This window comes from Anarrhichthys ocellatus, unplaced genomic scaffold (assembly GCF_004355925.1).
Source record: "Anarrhichthys ocellatus isolate YVR2014 unplaced genomic scaffold, GSC_Weel_1.0 scaffold55, whole genome shotgun sequence".
Classification (NCBI taxonomy): domain Eukaryota; kingdom Metazoa; phylum Chordata; class Actinopteri; order Perciformes; family Anarhichadidae; genus Anarrhichthys; species Anarrhichthys ocellatus.
In genome coordinates this window covers 80,661-104,801 of record NW_022280085.1, presented here as the reverse complement: position 1 = coordinate 104,801, position 24,141 = coordinate 80,661, and the positions used below count along the sequence as shown (strand labels likewise).

Below are 24,141 nucleotides of genomic sequence, written 5' to 3'. Positions count from 1 at the left end.
ACACACACACACTTGCACGTATACACACACACAATTACACGTATACACACACAATTACACATATACACACACACACTTCAGAAAGTATTATGGACATTTAGACGTTTTTCTGTGAAAAAGCAGCCTGTGAGATCAGCTTGTTATGTGTTTTGTTGTATTTTGCGCATTGATTATATTTCCTACGTGCAATCAGTGCAATCGCAGATGAGTTTTAATTTGGCTACAAATGGTTACCCTGGCACCATCTTCATAGTTCACCGTTTTGATTTTCATTTTGTTGTCATTCATAAAGTGGGCTCCTGTCTTCTTCAGCAGTTGTTCTTCATTGTTTCCCACTGAGTAAATTTACATGCACAACACATGACTGCTTGCAATTCTGACAGACTTGCATAAATGAATAGAAGGGTTCCATTGTCCTCACCAGAAGACAGGTTCCCACTTTATAAATGAACTAGGATGATGATGGGTCTCTGTTGCTTTACCATTTATTTATTTTCCTCATCCACCTTTTCATGTTCGGAGACTCGTATCCCCCCCACCACCCCCCCTCCTCCACAGCTCCTAGTGGTCTCTCATGTTGCTGTAATGTTGTTGTTTACCACTGGACGTCTGATGCTAATCTTTGCTTTGCCTTGCCTCTCTGTCCTCTGTTGGTCGTTTTTCCCACCCTCCCTCCCCCCCCCCCCCCCCCCCCTCTCTGTCCCCTCCATTGTCTCCGTCTGACCTGTAACGATTTATTTCACGCTTTTTCAAATATTCATTTTGACCCTCCCTCCCCATCTCCGCCCCCCCCTCCCTTCTCCCCTTCTCTCCCTCCTATTTTAACGCTTGTGATGTCTGCATTGGCCTGTTTTGGTGTGACCAATCATCCACTCCAAAATTTACGCGCAAAATCAAAACACCCGCCCACACACAAACCCTGCATCACGATTGGCTGCTTCCTCCTGGCGACGATCTTCCTTGCCCTCTGCCTCCTCCTGTGTGTTCGCCCCCTGGCCTCTCCTGCCCTGATTGGCGGCTGCTTCTTCGCGCCCTCTCTGTGATTGGCTGTGCTGATGACGAACGGTGTAGTTCACCAAAATATGGGCTTCTTGCTGACAGGTACCACTTCTGTGAAAAGTGTTTCAACGAAATCCAGAACGAGAGCGTTTCCTTGGGGGACGACCCCTCCCAGCCTCAGACGTGAGTACCATCACACACATGCTTTCCTCTCTCTCTCTCTCTCTCTCTCTCTCTCTCACACACACACACACACACACACACACACACACACACACGCACACACACACGTTGTTGAGTAATACTTGTTGAGATGTTATGCATCAAAGATTGAATGTACCAGCTGTCGAACCCCCAAAGAAGCTCTTGTTAGAAAAGACCACACAAGCATGAATTTAAGGTTAAGATAAGAGATGCCTTTATTGATCCCCAGAGGGGAAATTTGTTTGTCGCATCAGTACAAGGACAGCAATTAACAGTGACCATCAACACTGATTTGATATCCACACAAAAGCTGGCATATTTTACCTTTTAAGTAACTATGGGGTTAGAAAAACCATTTTGTTCCCAGTGTCATACATATATTTGGTACCAGCTTATTCAGGTTGGTCAGTGAAGCTATACAGTGTTTAGTGAACTTTTCAAATCCAAGAATTTTTTTTTGTGGCTGCACCGCTCCCTAAAATGGAAATGTTAAACAGTCGACATCTAGGGCATCATTTCCCCAAAATTTGGAAACTTTGGGATCTTTGCTAGTATTTGAAATCAAGTTATGTTGCGCTGCGAAGATTAACCCTTTTAGTCCGATTCATTGGCAACTATTTGATGATGGGTTAAGTAATATTTCTTCCCTCGTTCCAGCTTATCCTAGATTTTCTGCTTTTTTTTAAAATCATTGTAAATGAAATGTCATGACAAAATAAGACATTTGATGACATCACGTAGTGTTCTGTAGATTGTGGTGGGCATTTTCACTTTTTTGTAACATTTTTTTTTTTTTTTAGACCAAATTGATTAACTACAGAACTTGAGATGCAACCAACTGTTGTTATCGTAATCGATCAATCTGATCACGTTTCAGTTTGTGATGACAACAGCTCAGTGAATAGTTTTAGCTCACGGTTAGGTTTGTCATTTGGTTGAAATGCATTTAAGATTCATCTAGAACAATACATAAAGTCGATGCATAAATCATCTTTTCATCTTAGTCACATAGTTCAGGTCTTTCAGTATTTCTCATCACCATCTCCTAGTAACCATGTTGTATTTAAAACACAAGAGTTTACATCCCTTATTTTAGGGATGGCATTAATAACGAGTATTATAATATGAGGCAATGAACTATTTAGCCCGTGGGCACATTATCAATGTCTACATGTATTGAGTGAGTGGAGGATATTGTATTGTGCACACAGCCTGCAGTGTAAAGAGAGAGCGAGCTTGTTGTGACTGTGACAGCGGTTTGTTTTCTGATGTTTCCCTCAGGTCCATCAACAAAGAACAGTTTCAACGGAAGAAGAACGACACGCTCGACCCTGAACTGTACGTTCCCCCTTTTTAACTCAGTAACTCTCATTTAGAATTCATTTGCACCATTTCTCTTTGAAGATTTCATTTACTCAGTTGAAGATTATATCTTGATTTTTAGATAAAAAATGTAGTTTGAGCAATTTGAATAAGGTGCTGACATATAAATAATGGAAGATAATGTGATTATGAGTTATAGTCACAAGAATTTATTTACCAAAATAACTTTGTCTTAACTTTACTTCTGAACTTTACTGACTTATTCATCAGCTTTGTGGCTCCTGCAGAGGAACAAACAGGGTGTTTTCATAATATGTGACTTGTTGCTGGTTTAAACTTTGGATATTGTGTCTGTCTTTTGTCTCCTGTTCTCGCTCTCGCTCTCTCTCTTCCCCCTCCTCCCTGATTAGGCTCGTGGAATGTATTGACTGCAGTCGTAAAATGCACCAGATCTGCGTCCTGCATAACGACACCATATGGCCGTTGGGGTGAGCCGGCTATCTTACGCACACTCTGTACATTCTGTTACGTGCCTGGGTCTGGAAAATAAATAAAGCCTTTTGTTTTCCTTGAAAAGCTTTCGAATGATCCAAAACATAACTAACGCTGCTGGAAAGGTTCAGCCGCTAACTCCTAACGCGCATATGAATACATGTTTTCATGTAGCTGCAGATGTGCTGTTTGAAGCAAATTGTTAAAGATCACACATGTTTCAAACATTTCACCACCTTAAAACTGAGAATATTGTTTGAGTCTTGATCGTTACATCTGGACTGAAAAGAAAATGTCGGCATGTACACATGCAAAACAAAGTAATGCAGCTCGTGTGTGCAGTGAGAGTCTCATTTCTCAAAGTTTGATCTCCCGTCATGTGGTCTGTATGTAATTAAAAGCAATTTCAGAATCATTAATGCTGTTTAAGGAAAGGAAGACCGGCATGAACGACTGAGTAATCTCTTGATTAAAGCCACTTAATCACTGTCATTGGTGCCGACTGTGACGGGACTGCTGGCAACCTGCTAATTTAACCATTTGCTCTCTGCTTTCTCACGAACCACAGCTTTGTGTGTGACAACTGCCTCAAAAAGGCCAACAAGACGCGGAAAGAGAACAAATACGCAGCCAAAAGTAAGTGGAGTAACGCTGATCTACCGGCTCGTTTCACGGCCGCGCCTCTTTTCCCTCGTTCAGACTTCACCATTGTGTTGTTGTCCTATGTTTTGATCCTTTTTTTTTTAAATTTGCTTTATTACCAACATTTAAAAACATGAATTATGTTGCTAATCATTCCGCTCCTTAATAAACTAATGATTTTTGGGGATCAAAATCAGCGATCAGGATTTGTGCTTTTGACTGAGACCAATGTGTGGTGAGGGTGATAACATTGCCAAGTTTAGCGAGCATGAACACACACAGTCCATGTGTCTCACGTCTCTCTGTCTGTCCTCTGTATTCCGCCTCTCTTTGCTCATACCCGTTACTGTTTTTTGCAGGACTTCCTCACACCAAGTTGGGGTGCTATTTGGAGACACGAGTGAACGACTACATCAAGAGGCAGAACCTCCCTGAATCTGGCGACGTCACCATCCGTGTGGTCCATGTGTCCGACAAGGTGGTCGAGGTCAAGCCAGGCATGAAGTCCAGGTACAATTCAATGTGTCTGCTGCTGCAGGTTTCGGGTTTTTATGCAGATAAACTTTGATGTGTTACTTTTCCTAATAGCGGATTCAGTCACATTTGGAATTTCCCATGAACCGCTCTTCATATCGGCATAATTTAGGTCCACCACACAGCACTTACTTTAAAGGAAAATGCATTATTTTCAAAGGAGATATGCCTGTTGCTCTCATTATTTCCTTCTTCCAAAACACTGGTGAAGAACACCAGGAGCAAATGCCAGGAATTGAGTTTTCATAAACCCAAAAATGATGACTGGTGTTTTAACTGCATGCCAAATTAATCGGAGCACAAAAGGCCAGATTGCCTCCCAGGTTACCATATGACCGGTTGCTGACAAGTTATTTAAAAGGTACATTTTTTTGAATGTAGTCTTTCACGGTGCTCACGCGCATAAAACGTGCCGGGGCTCCATTACATCACTTCCAGTAAACTTCACAGAGAACAATGAGGGCATCGCAGATCTGTTTTAACCGAATGCGCTCTGGTTGAGCTCTGATTTAAAAACACTGAATCCGTCAGCACGTTAGCATGTTGTTCACTACCTAGGCTACTGACGCTCCGCTGTCCTGCAGACACTTGCCTCGTTCATTGACTCAAGTTGCAGTTCACGGCGGTGCACGGCTGCAGAATGAGTACAGGAGAAACACGAGTGGATCTCTGGCGTTACAATTATTGGGGGAACACTGATGTAAGACTTGATAAGCTTCAGGTTAAACAAGCAGCACATCACACAGCAACGATTTCGTTGGTCAAACCGTCCTCTGGTTACTACCTTGATATCGAGATGGTTATCGAAATGAGATGACTTTGCAGTAATTATTCAGAGCGGTGCATCGCAGTGTTGGAGGGACAAAAGGCCCGATCAGTCACAATCAGGTGCTGGTGAGTCCCACAGCGGGTCAGACATCAGACTGATGTTAGTTTGATGATCACCCGTTGAACACACGTTCGACCCGTTAGCGATCACGTCTAGCTGAAGCTAGTTAACGGTTCGTACTGACCAGCTGGATTTGGACCATCGATGGCTGTGATCAGACGTGGGAGGGGTGTGGGGGGCGGCATCTCTGCAGGACCAGTTCCCAAGCGGAGGTCCTCCTCTTCAATGCAAAAAACGAGTGCATATGGTTCTTGTTGCTAGGCAACAGCTGGCTGGCCATGGTGCACAGTAGAGCAGGTAACGGGCAAGTCTGTAACAAGTCACTGAACACAGGGTTTGTTTACTGAAATGTTGTGAACACCGGTGGGGCATAAATGCACATTAGCAACGGGACAAGTTTTATTTCAGAGGCAACAAACTAAAATGTCCTTGTGTTGTGTTTGACTCTTGTACAAGTTTGAATTAGTTAAACATTCCAGTCACTGGTTACAATCTTGCATCTCATCTGTTCTCCATTGGGATCAAATATACCCATCCATTCAACATTATGGTAAAGACGCAGCAAGAAAGATTTCATAGCCGTTTTCCTCACCCCGGCTGGTTTCTTTTCTCCCCCCTCCAGGTTTGTTGACAGTGGAGAGATGTCCGCGTCCTTCCCCTACAGGATGAAAGCCCTGTTTGCGTTTGAGGACGTCGACGGAGCGGATGTGTGTTTTTTCGGCATGCACGTTCAAGAGTACGGCTCGGACTGCCCGCCGCCCAATCAGAGACGAGTGTACATCTCTTACCTGGACAGCGTGCACTTCTTCCAACCTCGACTCATCAGAACTGGCGTCTACCACGAGATCCTGATAGGCTACCTGGAGTATGTCAGGAGGCAGGGGTAAGAGAGAGGCTGCGACTGTCTCAAACATAATGCAAAGGCCCCAACTGAGCAGCTGAAATCAGTTATGAGATTTCTCTATCGGAAAACTTTAGCCGGAAAGCTACACAGGCTTTTAAATATGAGCTCATTATGCAGAGAGAAATGTGTTCATTAGGCTGTGTGTTCCAGGAGCTGCTACAGACAATTCACTTCTGTTCTAATGAATACGACATGTCTCCCTGTGTCAGGTATACAACGGGTCATATCTGGGCCTGTCCTCCCAGTGAAGGGGATGATTACATCTTCCACTGTCACCCAGCGGACCAGAAGATCCCCAAGCCGAAACGGCTGCAGGAATGGTACAGGAAGATGCTGGACAAGGCTGTTTCTGAGCGCATCGTCCACGATTACAAGGTGAGCCATGATTTCACGCCAGTCATTGTACCAACAATATGAGTTAATGCATTTATCACTAACTAATAAGGACATTAAAGGCTCTACAAGCACCTGAACACTTGTCTCTTTGTCCCTCAGGACGTCTTCAAGCAGGCCACAGAGGACCGGCTGACCAGTGCCAAGGAGCTGCCGTACTTTGAGGGCGACTTCTGGCCCAACGTGCTGGAGGAGAGCATCAAGGAGCTGGAGCAGGAGGAGGAGGAGAGGAAGAGGGAGGAGAACAGTACCTCCAACGAGTGCACAGATGTGAGTAGAGTAAGAGGCCGCATTTAATAATCACTTCAAGGTTCTTTTTTTGGTCACAGAATATTGGTGTGCTTTGTGTTGAAACTGACACTAAAATCTTTTTCCAGGTCACAAAAGGAGACAGCAAGAATGCCAAAAAGAAGAACAATAAAAAGACGAGTAAGAACAAGAGCAGCATGAGCCGAGCCAATAAGAAGAAACCAGGGATGCCCAATGTTTCCAATGACCTTTCCCAGAAACTCTACGCCACCATGGAGAAACATAAGGAGGTACGCAAGTCTGATTTGGTTTTAGGAATAGCTGCTTACGCTTTTATCGGATTATATGGCATAATCATAGGAACATTACGCTGACTTATCATCCGAGTTATCACATTGACTTCCACTCCCATGAACGCAGATAATTAAAATTCTGCTACTTAGCAGCCGTCGCTGCTGCAGCTCTGTTGCTGCTCATTAGCTGTTGTACTGGAGAAGCAGGTACAGCTCATACTACGGCAACTAAAACCTGCTTTACAAATAATTGATTCATCTATATTTTCAAATTAGCATGAACTATCACAGCCGTTCTCAGCATCAGCAGGCAGCCGTTCACACTATTCCACTGTTAGTAGAATTCTAGTAGAAGTCAACATGGATGTAAAGAGAAAGGAAATGCATTTGACAGGTTTTGTTAGATGTCGAGGATACACGCGTACACACACACTGTGTTTTAGTGAGACAAGAAACTCCACAGAGCGCCTTTTTACCTACAAACACCAGGGGTGTGAACATTCATTCAAATATTCAAATTCATAGAACTTTAGGAAATCGTCTCGCATGTCACTAACCTTGTTTAACGTTGCCTGTTATTGACTCCTGAGTTGACTACAAGAGAAAAAATAAATACTGGATCTGAATTGTTCCTCTTCACTCTGTTCGCCAGGTCTTCTTTGTCATCCGACTCATCGCTGGCCCCACCGCCAACTCGCTGCCCCCCATCACTGACCCTGACCCGCTCATGGCCTGTGACCTGATGGACGGCCGCGATGCCTTCCTCACTCTTGCCAGGGACAAGCACCTGGAGTTCAGCTCTCTCAGGAGGTCCAGGTGGAGCTCCATGTGTATGCTGGTGGAGCTGCACAACCAGAGCCAGGACCGCTTCGTCTACACCTGCAATGAGTGTAAACACCACGTGGAGACGCGCTACCACTGCACTGTGTGCGAGGTGAGAGTCGAGACTCAATTAAATCTTGTTTTTCTCCTTTTTAATTTAAATGGAGATCAAACTGCAGCATGTTGTCATCGGACACGACAGTAGCATAAAACAGTGATCTCATCTACGTTCATATTTCTGCTTTTGATGGAAGATGGAAAAGGGGTATTTTTAGCATTTGTTTGCAGAATTCTTGACAGAGATCCTCTGGTTATCTCTTCTACCTCAGTGTCTGCTTTAAACTAAAACCTCTCACCTTAATTAATCAGCAGACAACAGAAGCCTGGGGGCTTAACAGGTGTGGGTTTTATTCCCCAATCCAATTTGAAACAGCTTATTCCATTGTACTGTGGTCATTGTTGCCGCTAACTCCACTGTGGCCTTTGGCCAGTGCAGGGTGTAAAAAGCCATGTGCAACCTTCGGTACACATGGAGTCGGTAGCTGCCCCAGGTTTTACACCAGTGCCTTGACTCGAGCTGCTAGCGCAGCAAGAAAGACATGAAACCTCACTGTCCTCCAACCATTGCCAGTTGTGTTCATTGGAGTGCAGAGTGAGTCTTGATCTCTGCGATGGTTGGCAACCGTTTTCTATGTTGTGACACCTACAGGCCCAAACAATAGCATTTTAGTTCCACAGGAATGTTTTAACATGTATTAATTTAATCCCGTACTTGGATTCCGGTTTAATTCCCCATCCCTCCTTTTTTTTTTTTCTCCCTTCTCTAGGACTATGACTTGTGCATCACTTGCTACAACATAAAGGGTCACGAGCACAAGATGGATAAGCTGGGGCTTGGACTGGACGACGACAGCAACAACCAGGCGGCGGCAGCCACCCAGAGCCCCGGAGATTCTCGCCGCCTCAGCATCCAGCGCTGCATCCAGTCGCTGGTCCACGCATGCCAGTGTCGCAACGCCAACTGCTCTCTGCCGTCCTGCCAGAAGATGAAGCGCGTTGTTCAGCACACGAAGGGCTGCAAGCGCAAGACGAACGGCGGCTGTCCCATCTGCAAGCAGCTCATTGCTCTGTGCTGCTACCATGCCAAACACTGTCAGGAGAACAAATGTCCTGTCCCGTTCTGCCTGAACATCAAGCAAAAGCTCCGGCAGCAGCAGCTGCAGCACCGGCTCCAGCAGGCCCAGATGTTGAGGAGGAGGATGGCCAGCATGCAGAGGGTGGGGCAGCAAGCTGTAGGGCCTCCGGGAGGACCTGTGGTCGGACTTCCATCGCCAGGGAACAATGTTTCCACGGCACCCAGTACCCCAACTTCCGGTGGAACACAACCCCCAACACCCCAGACCCCGACTCAGACCATGCCTCCGGGCACACAGCAAGGAATGGGCCCTGGACCTGGAGTTCAGCAGCAGCAACAGCAGCTCGGTGGAATGCCCCCACAAAGTGGCATGCCTCCTCAACATCCTCAACATCCTCAACACCCTCAACACCCTCTTCACCACCAGTTCCAGCAGATGGCGGGTGGAGGAGGCGGGGCTGGGGGGATAATGAGCTCTCCGCAACATCAGCAGCAGATGCTTTCTCAGATCCAGCAGCAAGGTGGAGCAGGGACCAAGCCTCAACAGCTCCAACAGCACCCCAACAATTTGCCCCCATATGGCAGCAGACCCCCGGGCTCCTCCCCATTACATCAATCCCAGGGCAAACCGGTCCTTGGCTCCGCAACGCCTCCCCAGCAGCAGCTCGGTGGCGCCGTCATGGCTGGAAGTGTTGGGGGCCAACAACCTCCGGGCCAGCCTTCCCTTCAACAGCAGCAACAGCATCCCCCTTCTGGCCCTCCACCGGCAGCAGTAGAAATTGCCATGAAGATCCAACAGGTAGCCGATGCTCAGAGGAAGATGGCTCTGCAGAGACAAGCAGCTGCAGGCATGATGCCTATTCACCCCCACCATCAACAGGGTCAGGGTCAACAGATGGGCATGGGACACCCAGGGGCAGTAGGGATGGTTGGAACCCAGGGTATGCCACCACAGACCCAAGCGGCAGTGGCAGCTGCTCGGGCCCACATGGATCCGCAACAAAATGCTCCACCAGGGATGATGGTTGGCGCTGGTGGTCCCATACAGCAACCCCCTCAGCAGGGTAACCTGCCCCAGGGCCAGCTGCCCACTCAGGTACAGCTTCAACAGCAGCGGATAGGTGCTCCGCATCAAAACCCTCAACAACAACAACAACAACAACAACAACAACAGCAGTGGGCAGGCCAGGGGATGCCACCTCAGCAGAGGCAAGCTATGATGAACCAAATGAGCCATCCAGCCATGGTGGCAGCGCAACAACAACAACAACAACAACAACAGCAGCAGCAAATGCAACAGCAGCAGCAGCAACACCAACAAGCTCAGGGCCACGCTGCCTTGATGAATATGGCACAGCAGCAGCAAGGTACTGGTGGAGGGATCCCAGGGGGAGCTGTCGCTGGAGCTGCTGGTGTCCCAGGAGCTGTTATTGCTGGTGGGAACATTCCCCAGGCCGCCCTTCAGGAGCTGTTAAGAACTCTCCGCTCGCCCAGCTCACCACTCCAGCAACAGCAAGTCCTCAACATCTTGCGGTCCAACCCACAGCTCATGGCTGCTTTTATCAAGCAGAGGGCCTCAAAATACAAGGGAGTTCAGGGGGGCCCAGGTGGACCAGGGGGTATCCCTGGAGGTCCTGGTCCCACAGGGGGTCCTGTTGGTAATGTCATGGTCGGAGGGGGCCCACAGGTGAACATGAACGCTGCAGGTGGCGGCCAGCCGGGTATGCACATGGGGGCTCAGGGAGGAACGAATGTTAACATGGCAACTATGGCCCAGCTACAGCAAGTTCAGCAGCAACAGCAGCTACAGCAGCAGCAGCAGCAACAGCAACAACAACAACAACAACAGTTACAACAGCAGCAGCTACAACAACAACAGCAGCAGCAGAGGCCGATGCTCACCGGTTTGCAACAGCAACAAGTGGCAGCTCTCCAGCAGCAGCAGCAACAGCAGCAGCAGCAGCAGCAGCAACAGCAGCAGCAGCAGCAACAGCAACAGCAGCAGCAACAACAAGGTGGAGGAAGAGGTGTGCAGGCCCAGGGGCCACAGATGGGGAATATCAACAGTCCCCAGTTTAGAGAGCTGCTCATGAGACGGCATCTCCAGCAGCAGCAACAGCAGCAGCAACAACAGCAGCAACATCAACAACAAATGGGAGTAAATCATGGTCAGTTCCAGCAGCCACAGCCACCACAGGGGCAGGGCTACATGGGACAACCTGGGATGCAGCCTCCTACAGTGGGACAGGGACCACCGGGAGGGCCGCCTCTTGGCCCTCAGCAGCCTGGTGGTCCCCCAGGCCAGCAGGGGCAAGGTTACCCGGGGTCGGTGGCCCAGCAGCAGGCCGCAGCTGCACTCCAGCAGAGGCTCCAGCACCAGCACCACCTCCAGATGCAGCAGCAGAATGCCATGGCTGGCCTGCCAGGAGGTGATGCAGGGCCAGGTGGAGGGGGTGTAGGAGGCCCTCAGCAGCCACCTCAGGGCCCTCAGCCCACGCAAAGTGGCCCCCCATCTTCACAGGCTCTGCTCCAACAGGCCCTCCACCAGAGGCTTCTCCAGCAGCAGCAGCAGCAGCAGCAGCAGCAGCAACATCAGCATCAACATCAGCATCTGGGCCCTGGGGGGTCACCAGCCCAGCACAGCAATCCCATGAGTCCGCAGCAGCCGCAGCAGATGGCCCAGTCCCCACACCTGCAGGGCCAGGCGATGTCGTCATCGCTAGCTAACCAGGTGCGATCCCCACAGCCTTCACCCAGACCCCAGTCCCAGCCGCCACACTCCAGCCCGTCCCCGCGCATGCAGCCCCAGCCCTCCCCACATCACATCTCCCCCCAGATGCAGACGGGTTCCCCACACCCAGGCCACCTGAACCAGCACCATCCGGGCATGGTGGTCCCTCAACAACAACAGCAACAGCAGCAGCCAACGACCCAGCAGCAACAGAACTCTATGGAGCAGTTTGGGTCGGACCCGAGCGCCATGCTATCCCAGCTGAGTGGCATGGCTGGTCTACACGGGCCGGGGGGCAGCGGTCAGGACCCTCTGGGCCAGAATATGAATCACAATACTTTAGACATCATGTAGGAATTCTACTTTACGTGTCAAGTTGAGCTGAAACGCTCTGTGATTCTTCGCACAAACTGCACTCACCCAGGACAGTGTTATTGTTATTACTTAGCCTTTCTTTTTTTTATACTATTATTAAATGTTATTTAAAATGTTTTCAATAAAGATGCATTGAACTGAACTTCCTATGGGAGATGAACAATAAATCAAGCAGTCGTTAAATAAATTTGAATAAATGAAATGTAAGTTATTGCTGTTAATATATTTTTTTTGCCAATTGTGGACAAAGAGGGAGACGGTTTCTCTAGCACCCCTCCCCCCCACCCTCACCTCCACCTCTTGCTGAATACAAGAAAGGTGATATTTTTGGGGGTAAATAGGAGTACTTGCCTTTTTTAAGAAATGTTTTTAAGATTTTAAAAGTGGTCAAGAATTAAAGTGGAAATGATTTAATGCAAAGAACTTTTTATCGTTTTCGTTTCCCCATCATTCAGTCCGTCTGTCTATTTCTGTTTGGCAGAGTAATGTGGATTGTTATTAATGCAAATCCAAACATGATGCATATCTTTTTTTTTTTTTTTTTTTTTTTTTTTTTTTTTTGTTTGGTTTTTTTTTTTTTTTTTTTTTTCTTTGGGGGGGGGGGGGTGTTATGTACCCTGAGACTGCTACAATTCGTATAGAAATATATTTTTGTTATGACTGGGGTAGTGAATATTTCATTTCACGTTAGATGTCTTTAGTTGGGTCTGTCCAGGTGGGAATAATTAATTGTCAGTATTTTATTGCAGTGGTTGAGGGTCTGCTGTGAACTGAGATGTTGAACGGACTTATTGAGACGTCCCGGCCAGCTTCTGTGTTGGACGTCGATCATGCTGGAAGGGACTCTTCCCTCGCAAACATGCAAGCCCTCTCCCTCGAATGTGTGTGCACTCCTTCCTTTAAAGACACTTCATATGGAGCAGTGGAGGCTTGGGGAGGGGGGATGCATACCTGTGTGCCTGAAACATTTTGAGTACATGGGCTGGGATGTGAAAAAAAAAATGGGTGGGGTGGGCTCCTTCTAGTGTTTTTAGGATTCCGCTGTTTGGAGTAAACAGAGGATTTTGATCCAAATGAACTGTGTTGCACAGAAATGAGGAGAAAAGTAGGAGATAAGAGCAGTTCGGTCTCCGTCTCTTTCTGCCTCGTCTCCTTTGCTGCTCCCCTTGGACTTTTAATCCCCTCCTCCTCCTCACCTTCCCCTGGGGGAAGTTGCTCTCCCGCCCCTCAAACTCCATCCTCTTTATCTTTCTGCTAAGAACTTTGGGAGTTTAATTTAATATTTTTTACTGTACAAAGGAAACACAAACTGTGGACTCAAATACTGTTTTTTATAATAAAATGAAAATTACCAACAGTGACGTGTCCTGCATGTGGCGTGTTTGTTAGACATATGATTGTGTATTTGGTGAATATGAGAAGTACAACGAATCGTATGTACTGTAACATGAGTTGGTGTTATTCAGCGATCTGTGGCTGACGCGCTGCCTCTCCAGGATCAAGACGCCGGCTCACTTTTAATTTAGCTTGATCACCATGGTAACCTATTCTGCACAGCTCCTAAAGGGACATAAATACTGAACAATAAGGTTAAAACACTAACAAACGAAGGGATAGTTTACCAATCAAAAGAGTAAATGTGACGATTTGCTGCAATTTGACTTTTGTAGATGGCTTTACTTTCTTTCCAGCTGTGGTTAACATGACAAACTAAATTTTATATTGTCTTATTTTAAAACAAAAAGGCCTTAGCTTTACTTTGAGATCTATTTTATACATGTATCTATATTTCAACATTTGAAAATCACAGCTGCCACAATAACTGAATTTAAATGTCAATAAGAAGCATTGAACATCAGCAGGACTACCAAGTTAATAAAATGTTAACTAAAATTGTTCAGTGTGCACTTATAAATGCTAACCTGTTTCCATTTAAAGTCTAACATCTGCAAATACATTGTATTTATAATACAATCTGATTATTTGATTTGATGCTCATTGAGTTTCCATTTTTTTCCAGCTCAACCTCAACTCCAAATTCACAGAAGCATGGTTGTAGCTGAATAAGAAGCACAAATAGCTTCATGTCTTATAAATTATGTTTTTTATGTTTATCCCCCCCTCCCACGTCCACTGCTGCAATTCCGACACACTGAGCCTATGATTCAGCAGGGATTCAGAGACTATTAGCCTGCGCTTGATGGCGTCACTTACAGTAATTTGTCTTTCCTGAGAGCAACACGCCCTCTAGTGAAGACACATGGCAGCACGATTGTGATCTGTTATAGTGGTCGCATAACACATTCAGTGGTGGAACGCATTATTGTATTAATTTAAAGCATTAAAAAGTTATAGTATAGTATGACAATGGTTTGCTAGTCTGCGTTCCAGTCTACAGATCAGCTACTCTGCCTGGCCGGCTCCACCGCAACCCCCAGATCTACTCTCACCACACATTTACTTCAATAAAGTTGCTTGAAAACTGTGTCCAGGTTCTGCTCGTGGGTCGTAAATCCACAAAATTTGACAAGTATGTCATAAAAATAAAACATAGTATGTCATGAAAATGTCATCATATATTCATAGTGTTAAGTCATAAAAAGGAATTTCAAAAATAATAATTTATCATACAAAAGTTGTCAAAGTATGTCAAAAAAGTCATAAGGTTGTGTAGTGTGTTAAAAAAGTCATAAAACAATCATTAAAAATTAAATTTAAAAAAGAGCAGAGCGTAAAAAGTCATAGAATAGTGCGTCAAAAAAGTTATAAAAGTAGTGTTCAAAATTGTCATAGTATAGAATGTCAAAATCCTTAAAACGTCATAGCATATCTGTGACGACCCTCTCTGTCTGCTTTGTCACGTGGTTCACGTGGCTGCATTCCCTGCAGGTATGGAGGTGGGCGTGGCTACGGGTCATCAGTAAAGTGGCAACACCTTGTCTCATCAGCATCAATGGCCACACCTGGGCCCTGTGTGCCAGTGCTCTCTCTTAAAAACCTTCTTGGAGCTCAGTTGCCGGTTCGCTCTCCTCCCTGAAACACACATTTGAGTTTTGGGTGATGTTTTGGTTTGTGTAACACACTTTCCATTCATGTGCTAACCGACACTGCTGAAGTTACAGACTCCACACTGCACTGTTAGCTTAAGTTCTCCTCTTATGCTGACTTTGAATTGGTAAATAATTAGTTAAGTGGCAAGGTTGTGTGCATCTCCCTCTTTTGTCATGGCACTGCTGCCCGGTGTGTGACATAGTATGTAATAAAAAAAAATGGCATCAAAAGTGATAATATAGTAATCATGAAAAGCCCTTCAAAGTCACGGTCTTGCCTCAGTTTCGGGACACACTGGTCTTGGTTTATGTGGTCTTTATTACAACACTGTCAAGTGATAACTTCTTGATTTGGGGGGCGCTGTTGACCACAAAACAAAATCAGTGTCTCTTTGAAACAAGTACATTACATTACAGTCACTTAGCCGACGCTTTTATCCAAAGCGACTTACAATTCAGATACTTCATACACCGTAGGCACAGCTACGGGAGCAATTTTTTATTTTTTTTTTAAGTACAAGTGGGTTGCACAAAAAGGAAAATTATCGTTTTAACAGAAAGGTCTGGATTTGTATATCAGGACTGCCTTCATGTTTCCAGCTCTTCAATGCACTTTGTAGAGTGAAGATAGAGTAAAATAACTACACAAGAAAAGCCTTTTAGAAGGAAAACTGTCTTTGAAGTGCTGTGAGGTTTGCTCAACCCACTATCTGATATTTAATGTACATTAAAAGTACTCGCAGTAATCCACATGATAAATATGCTCCAGGAGACAGTTATTTTAGTACATATTTATTGTAAATGCAGTCAAAATAAAAATCAATTTTTAGAGAAAAGACATGTTTGACAGTTTATCTTTGTCAGAGAAAGACACATATAAGTGACATAAGTTAGTTTAGCTTATACATGTGACATGCAATAAATAAAAGATCACTACAGTTTGACCTAACGTACATTTGCTTCCATTTGTACACAGCAGAACAGCGGCGGTGTAAACTGATATGCTCTTTTGAAATGCACAAAGGCTAGTGAAAAGAGCGGACTATCAATTGGTAATACAAAAATAGAACCAGGTAGCATTTCATACTTGAAAAGTAAAAGGACAGACAGACGGCAAGCGCGACTGTGTATTTCTTTTTGTGCATCCAGCCCCCTTCAAATGCAGAACCTCATCTAAGCGGAAGCCATTAATTCTCTCTCTTTGTTTTCTTTCTTTTGTGACAGAAATAAACCTCTTCAACAAACTACAGGACAGGGCTTTGTGCATGTGTGGCATAGACTGACAGGGCATGCAGCACTCTCTGTGCAAATACTGAAAAAAAGAGCAATATCTTTACAAAACATTATTGGTAAGAAAGAGGAGCAACTGAAACAGGCCCCGAGAACAGATTTGAGTGTGTGACCGATCTCTGGCTGGAAAGCACTGAGGACGTCTGGAGTAAATAGCTGCATGGAAGTAGAAGTAGTAATGTGGAGTGTTACGTTTGCTGTCTCAGCATTTGTCTCCTGCTCTCCGTGAACCCAGTGACCCGCCACTGAGATCCATTTAGTCTGCTGGATTGCAATGGATGATTTTGAGGACTTTTTTTGGGGGGCGGCCTCGGGCTTCCTATGATGGCATAACAAATGAGCCACAATGATAAAATTACCACTCGTTTACTTTTTTTTTTTTTTTTTTTCCAAAAGGCAACAATGTCTTCATTGAACTCAGTAGGAAATGAGTGTCGTTTTGTAAACATGTGGAACTACCTTAACATACACAACTATTTACATGTACAAAATGAGTGGCAAGTCTAATTATGGTTATTTTGATCTCTCTCTTTCATCCTTCAATAGCCCTTAAAGAAGCCTTCAGCCACCGGGGCTTCTTTAAAAGTCACCGTCAGACAGTTGATAGTCACGTCTGTAGAAATCACCTTCTTGGGGTGTTCTACTTCAGCGGGATCACTCGGACTGCCCGGCGTCGTGGTGGTAACACTCTGATTGTCGCCACTCACCTCCTCCTCCTCCATCTCTTCAGTAGTGGTGCAGTCTCCCGCCGTCTTGTAGCTCCCCAGAGCGCTCACTATCACCGAGGTGGCGTTGTTGCTCTCTAACCCGGGACACTCCGGCCCTGACTCCACACCCTCCTCGCCTCTGTCCCAGTCTGACCTGTCGCACACGGAAGCCTCGTCTTCCAGTGCGGCCTCGGGCGCCAAGGCACTGTCTTCTGATTGGTCGCACTCAAACGTTTGTCTCTCGCTCGTTTCAGATGTCCCCCCGCCTGGTCCTTCTGTCCATGTTTGTGCACCTACCGCTGTCAGGTCAGCATCCACCTTCTCCTCCACCTCCACCTCTAGTTCCTGTCGCTCCAGCAAGGGTGGGGAGCTGCACACTGACTGACCTTAAAAACAAAATAAACACTTTGTTAACTTTTAAAGGCCAAAGTTCGTGACCAAGCTTCGTGACCTTCTGAGTGATTAACTTGACAAACCAACCATACAAACTGTCTTCACGTATCTCCTCGGCAGTGCTGTCAGATTCCGGCTTCTCCTCTTCACTGGTGGCGCCCCAGTCCTCCTCAATGGGCTCCTTCTTCCTCAGTGGAAGCAGGGTTTTGTTTGCGGGGCCCTCCTGGCCTAGTTTGGACACCCTCTGCTTGATCTTCCTCCTGGCTAGACGGCGGTACAGGCTGCCCCGCTCGCCCTGGTCCACATCTGTACTCATGGAGCGGGTGAGGGAGAGACGCAGTCGGGGGGGGGGGGCTTCTCCGACACCTTGTTGGCACTGCGGAGGTCCATGGCACAGATGTTCTGGGGCAGAGCAAAAGGTAACAGGTTAACACGTGAATCATTGATGTTTTGATAATAAAACAGAAAGCCTGCATTACAAACTGTAGATGTGGTGTTGGAAATAAGCTGGATATCACCAAGCAGGTAGGGTCCAATGAAGTATGCTATAGTTGCATTATGGGAAATTAGCTTGACCCAATACTACCAACTAAAAGTCAGGATAACTCAACCTTTGCTGCTTCAATTTGGACTCTACTTATTCTAAATTGCTCAACTCAAAAGGGCAACCTGTCTGAAATGTTCCTAAGAGGCAACATTTTCAAACAACAATCATCGGGTGAAAACGGTCTTGAAATAAACTAACTTCTCACTGAGCAGTGTGCATTAGTGGTGTGAAGGTACAACAAAGGCTTGTGAGACAAAGAAGAGAGGTAAGTGTCGCTACCCGCAGGACGAGCCTCCTGGGTCTGAGACCTTTCCGGCGATAGGCCAGAGCTCTGATCTTCTCCAGACTTTGAGAGAGAGGTAGAAACAGAGGGGCGGGAGAGGACGGAGACAAAGTGACAAAGAGAAACAGATTGTGAGCAGAAGAACAAAAAGAAAACAAAGACAAATAAAAGTGCTCTGCAAGCATAAAAACCTCTCCGAGATTACTCACTTCTCTTCGTAGGCCAGGACCAGGCGCGGGTCCAAAATATTGTCCTCTGGTTCCCAAGTACTGTACCTGCCAACACGCACACACATTCAAATAAGTCTGTCTGGCTGTCTATCTATCCAACCATCTATCTATCTGTCTCTCTATCTATCCAACCATCTATCTATCTGTCTCTCTATCTATCCAACCATCGGTTTATATATCTGTCTGTCTCTATATATATCTATCTACCTAGCTATCCAACAATATACGTATATATCTATATCTATATATATATCTATATATATATAGATATATATATGTCTATCCATCTATCTGTCTGTCTGTCTGTCCCTATATCTATCTATCTATCCATCCATCCATCCGTCTGTCTGTCTATCCATATATCTATCTCTATGTCTGTCCATCTATCTATCTATCTATCTAACCACCTACCTATCTATCTATCCAGCTATCCACCTGTCTCTCTATATATCTATCTAACCAGCTACCTACCTATCCATCTATCTATATATCTGTCTCTCTATCTATCTATCTATCTAACCACCAACCTACCTATCTATCCATCCATCTATCCATCTATCCAACCATCTATCTACCTATCCAAAAATATACGTATATATCTATCTGTATGTCTCTCTATCTATCTATCTATCTATCTATCTATCTATCTATCTATATCCAACCATCTATCTACCTATCCAAAAATATACGTATATATCTATCTGTATGTCTCTCTATCTATCCAACCATCTATCTATCTGTCTCTCTATCCATCCATCCATCCATCCATCCATCCACCTATCTATCTTCACTGGTCATGGTGCTCAAGTATCAAAGAGCATATTTTGAAAAGGCTATTGAGTTTATAAGGATGAGGTCACAGGACGATGACTCAAGGCTTACTCACTTTGGGGACCATCCCTGCCATTTCAGTAGATACTCCACATTACCCTGAAGAAAGAGAGAGAGAAAGAGAAAGAGAGATAGAGAGAGAGAAAAGAGAAAGAGAGAGGACGATTAGAGGAGATACAGCCGAACTCATTCACACAACCTGCATCTCAGACCTGGTTCAGTGTGATGCGCAGAGCAAGCTGCTGTGTGCCGAGCTCGCGATGGGGGAAAAGGATGACTGTCACTTTAAAGTGTGGTGTGAGGAAGAGGAGGGAGGGTCATGGACATTCTTCTCTCTTTCAAACGGTGGGTTTTATTTTTTCTGAGGGATGACGTCAATGACAGCGCGGCTGGGCGGCCTCCAAACAGCAGCCTCTTTTCCTCGCGCATCGCGGTGACGTGATCACACATGCCTCCGCCAGCCGGTTTTTCAGAATGTACGGGCACATTGTAGACCGTTACACCAGTGGCTGCGATAGGTGGGGCCACGGGGACATGTGTAAACAACGTGGCGTTGCGCAACTTTAAACCAGCGAGTCCTGAAATAATGATCACAGTCATCCCCGAGTGAAAAAAAAATAACCGTATCACTCCCACGTTTATTTGCGAGTACATATAGTTCCATCATGTCATTATACTATTCTAAACTTTATAACGGCATATGAACCTGCTATTACATTTCGTACTATTTCATCTATTTTACATTACACAACAGCCCACGCTGTATGTGCATATGCTGCGCCAATTACCACAATGTGCCGCTCACTTGTTACGAGTCCACATTTCCTCCACTGTATAAAAAATAAATAAAATCAATCTGTCACCACTACGCAGCATTCAGTGACATTACGCAGCAGTTTCACACCGAAACTCAGCCGCTCGCTGGCGTAACTTAAATCAACTGCGCAGCTCCCCGCACACTGCCCGCGTGTTATCCCCCTTTTTCGGGATACACACCCCCTTTTCCATAATACTACAGCTGCGTAGGCTGAATTCTAAAAAACACGCTTACTCCTGCAGCATCTCAGCTGCTGCACAGGAAGCTGTACAGGACGCGACCCGGGATGCGAACCCATGTTGAACTATGCAGTTAATTAAAAAGCATAGATTAGTCTTAAAATCGCTTTTTTTGCGAAAGTTAAAGTGCGTAGCCTAGTTTTTGTTGTGCATGAGGACAACGGACGGTACGCTGGACGTAACTTTCATTCGGATAAAACACAGGAACATAAGTTATGTAAGTTATGTAAGTAAGTAAGTACAATTTATTTATAAAGCTCTTTTCACAGACAAAAGTCACAAAGTGCTTAACAGGGCAGACATTACAAGCATAAAAAAGACAATGTGACCATAGGGCCAATAATTTACATACACACAGAAAAATACAAAATTAAAACATAGTTTAAAAGCAGGTCTAGGACATGGGTTTTACCCAAACGCCAGTCTAAAGAGCTGGTTTCTGAAAGTGTTCACAGAATCTGCGAGGCGTGGAACGTATTACTAGCACTCTCTTACCTTCCTCACTCTCTTCTTTGTTATTGACTCAACAGCAAACACTTGGTCTCCCACTGATGACAGCTCCATCTCCGCGTGCTGCTCCACACGCTCCAAACAAGATGCCTAAGTGTGTCTCTGCTGTTACAGTCGAAGTGCTGAAATAAAAATATCCTGCAGGAAGACAAACAAAAAACAAAAAAATCCTGGAAGTTGCAGTGCGGCTGTTTGCTCCAGATGTGAACATTTGCTTTGAAAAGGCCGAGTCTCTGCGCCTCCCCTCACTCCAAACTCCAGCGGCTTGCCTCCCTCACTTTTAAAAATCTGCGACACATCAACGCCGCTCAGAACAACGCGTTCCTTTAAGTCGAGCGCGCCGCCTTTCCATTGCGTAGTGCTGGGACCCCAGTGTGCGTGCGCGGCCCCGTGGGCAAATTGGAACAGAGTGCAGAAGGGGTATAGAGGAGGAGGAAGAGGAGGTGGGCGGGTTAAAGCGTCAAGGTTATTATGTGACGTTAAAGTTAGGGGAGGGAGTAAAAAACACGTCATCATTAAAAATATCGCTATTAATCCAGTTCAGGGGCAAGAGCACTTCAAATCACTCCACTCAGGTTTTATTTCAGGGATAAACTTAAAAAAATATCCAAAGTTCCATGACTTGATGTTTTGTTTCATTCACTGTCAACCCTTTACATATTTCTTTAAATACATATTTTGGGAAATGAGCTTATTGGGGTAAGAGTCAGATGAGAAGCCCAGTTCTCGCATCTGTAGTCAATATAAAGCTGGAGCTGGCAGCTGGTTAGCTTAGCATGAAGACTGGACTGGTTTTGTTCTACCTGTTTCCAGTGTTTATGCTAAACTAAGCTAACCAGCTGCAGGTTGAAGCCTTAAATCTCCACCAGAAAGCAAATACGCTTATTTCCCAAAATGTCAAACTACTCCTTTAAGATATTAACAAACAGAACAGCAAATCAGCCCAACTGCTTCAAGGACTATACTGTGTTTGATAGAAAGGCTCTCTGCTCTTTCAGAAGTCAAACACAGTGAAATGAGTTTCTTCAGTTAAAACAGAGAGAGTGAGCTCATGTATTTTTATGTAACAGGCGTAAAGGCAGGAAAGATCAGAATCTGTAATGGAAATGAAGGCTTTGCTTCACTGTGGTGGAGATGATCACCCCTCCAGCCGTGTTTGATCCAAATATAGGAACTAAACAGCTAAACACTCACAGGAAATCTAAATTTTATATCCTGAACGCTAAGCAGCATCTCTGGAGAGAGAACGGCTGAGTGCAACACAGATGAAGATCTCAGTGACGACAATGACCGCTGATATGTTGCAGCCAACATTTATTAAAGAGGACCGATTCTTAAAATCCATGACGGTTTGGTCACAGCCGCTGGTTACACACACTCATCTAACTTCATACCTGAACGTGTACTCGTCCATCCCCCCAGGTGGGGACAGCTCATAAAGGTGAAGTGACTGCTTTGGAAAAAGGGCCCGGAGCCAGTTTCCTATTATCTTCCATTGAGGGTGGTGTGGATCAGTTTACAGTAAAACTCGCTGTAACTACAAACAAACAAACACACACACACACACACACACACACACGGTCCACTGTCTGTCTCTCTGCACCTGGAACACTTGCATCACTTATGGGCATTGGGTGTCATGGCAACAGTTTCTAAGGCGACGGCAGAAAAGCTGGATGATGATGATGATGATGATGATAATGATGATGATGAGACAACAGGAAGAGTTGATGAACAGCTCAGGGCTGAATCCACCTCCACTGTCCCAGCTGTGACCTTTGACCTCCTAGTCCTGAGATTATGTAAACAACCAAACCAACAATATTATTATAGTGATGTCTATAATCTGTGGTATTACAGTTTATAGAGTAAAACTATTTTATACTGATTATAGGCTTTACAATAAACCATGTCTATCTTTAGGTGTCTATAGCAGTTTTGGTGAGGTTTGATATAATTAGCGGCGACTAATAATTATTTTCGTTATTCTTCCAATTATTTATTTGTATTATTTGATCATCGTTTTGTATACAAAATAGCAATTTTAAAACAAATACCCCTGACATGCTCCAAAAGCCCAAGTTGGCCTATTGTCCTTCCATCGGTCCAAAACCCCAAAATAATCAGTTAATTAAACTCGTATTATAGACAACCAGAAATATTAACGAATGTTAACGTGAGGCAAGTTCCAATCAGCAATTTTGCTTAAAAAAGTAACTCACAGATGATTTATCGATCGAAACAGTTGCAGCTTCATTTTCTCACAGATGTTTAAATCATTGTGCTTCATCTTTCGTGATTCTAAAAATAAAAGCCTGACCATGTGAGGACATTCAATACTTTATTTAGCTCACTGGTGTTTGCATCAAAGGGGTTCTCCAGTGAATCAGTCCTTCACATTCAGAAAGCAGCTGGACTTGTGAAGACGGATCAAATAAATTGGTAAACACCCACGCACATCTTTCAAACTTCACACCTCCATGTTTGTAATGCAGTTCTCCATTAGAGTTTCTTGCCTCAAGCCTAAAACGAGATAACCCCGATGACATCACTCTGAGATCATCAGGGTTATTTTGTCAGACTTTAGTAAAGCTCCCTTCAGAGACTCGGATTATACAAAGGCTATTGTTACAGGCTGACTAGTACTCGTCCTGAAGAGTAAACTGAAGTTAAACAATAATAAATAATAGTGGCCCCTTTAAGTTGATGATATATTACTCCTTTGATAGTCTTACAAGAGTTGTAGGACTCCTGGTGGGAGTCATGGTATTTAGTGATACTTATGTGTGCTGGGATGATTTAATATATCCTAAAGGGGACTGTGGTGAGTTTGCGCAATGATCCAGCATCATCTTATAGCTCCGGTAAATGATATCATTGAGCTTTACAGTGTTTCAACACCGTGCACTTCTCCGGTAGCCCGCTCCTACCGGGACCAGCGTCACGGTATCACTTTATCAAATGTAACACGGGATGGAAAACAGCATTTTTCCCGTAAGGAGGTGGTTATCGCAGCAATTCAGGAGAAAAGAAACACGCCAATCACATGACTTGTTATCTGCCCGGATACTAGTGTAGCGGAGTGGGGATGTGAGGATGGAGCGGCGAGAAAAAAACCCAGAAAAAATAAACATAACACCGCAGGACGGATCACAGCGCTCACTCCCACCCACGTGTGATGACTCACGCATGACTCACCAAACGTGACGGTAAGAAGACCAGCGGGGCACTTCTCTGGAATAATAACAGAGACAGAGAG

At 45.2% G+C, this 24,141-nt stretch overlaps 2 protein-coding genes across 2 annotated transcripts in view; one reads left to right on the top strand and one right to left on the bottom strand.

Moving 5' to 3' along the window:
• ep300b (EP300 lysine acetyltransferase b) overlaps positions 1 to 11,997 on the top strand; it is a 34,368-nt gene extending 22,371 nt beyond the window's left edge. The window contains exons 20-30 of the mRNA XM_031870884.1: positions 1,047 to 1,182; positions 2,485 to 2,541; positions 2,937 to 3,014; positions 3,587 to 3,654; positions 4,020 to 4,170; positions 5,706 to 5,966; positions 6,197 to 6,362; positions 6,483 to 6,650; positions 6,758 to 6,919; positions 7,575 to 7,856; positions 8,572 to 11,997. Coding sequence (XP_031726744.1) covers positions 1,047 to 1,182; positions 2,485 to 2,541; positions 2,937 to 3,014; positions 3,587 to 3,654; positions 4,020 to 4,170; positions 5,706 to 5,966; positions 6,197 to 6,362; positions 6,483 to 6,650; positions 6,758 to 6,919; positions 7,575 to 7,856; positions 8,572 to 11,964 — 4,922 coding nt within the window. The 3' untranslated portion in view covers positions 11,965 to 11,997. The remainder of the gene's footprint in view (positions 1 to 1,046; positions 1,183 to 2,484; positions 2,542 to 2,936; positions 3,015 to 3,586; positions 3,655 to 4,019; positions 4,171 to 5,705; positions 5,967 to 6,196; positions 6,363 to 6,482; positions 6,651 to 6,757; positions 6,920 to 7,574; positions 7,857 to 8,571) is intronic.
• Positions 11,998 to 15,506: 3,509 nt separating this feature from the next.
• Positions 15,507 to 21,267, bottom strand: LOC116396434 (chromobox protein homolog 7). The gene is given in 7 exon segments (XM_075447391.1): positions 15,507 to 17,418; positions 17,513 to 17,777; positions 17,780 to 17,827; positions 18,252 to 18,318; positions 18,465 to 18,530; positions 19,372 to 19,415; positions 20,868 to 21,267. Coding segments are annotated over 7 exon segments (1,113 nt in total). The 5' UTR covers positions 20,937 to 21,267; the 3' UTR covers positions 15,507 to 16,864.
• Between the last annotated feature and the right edge of the window lie 2,874 nt (positions 21,268 to 24,141).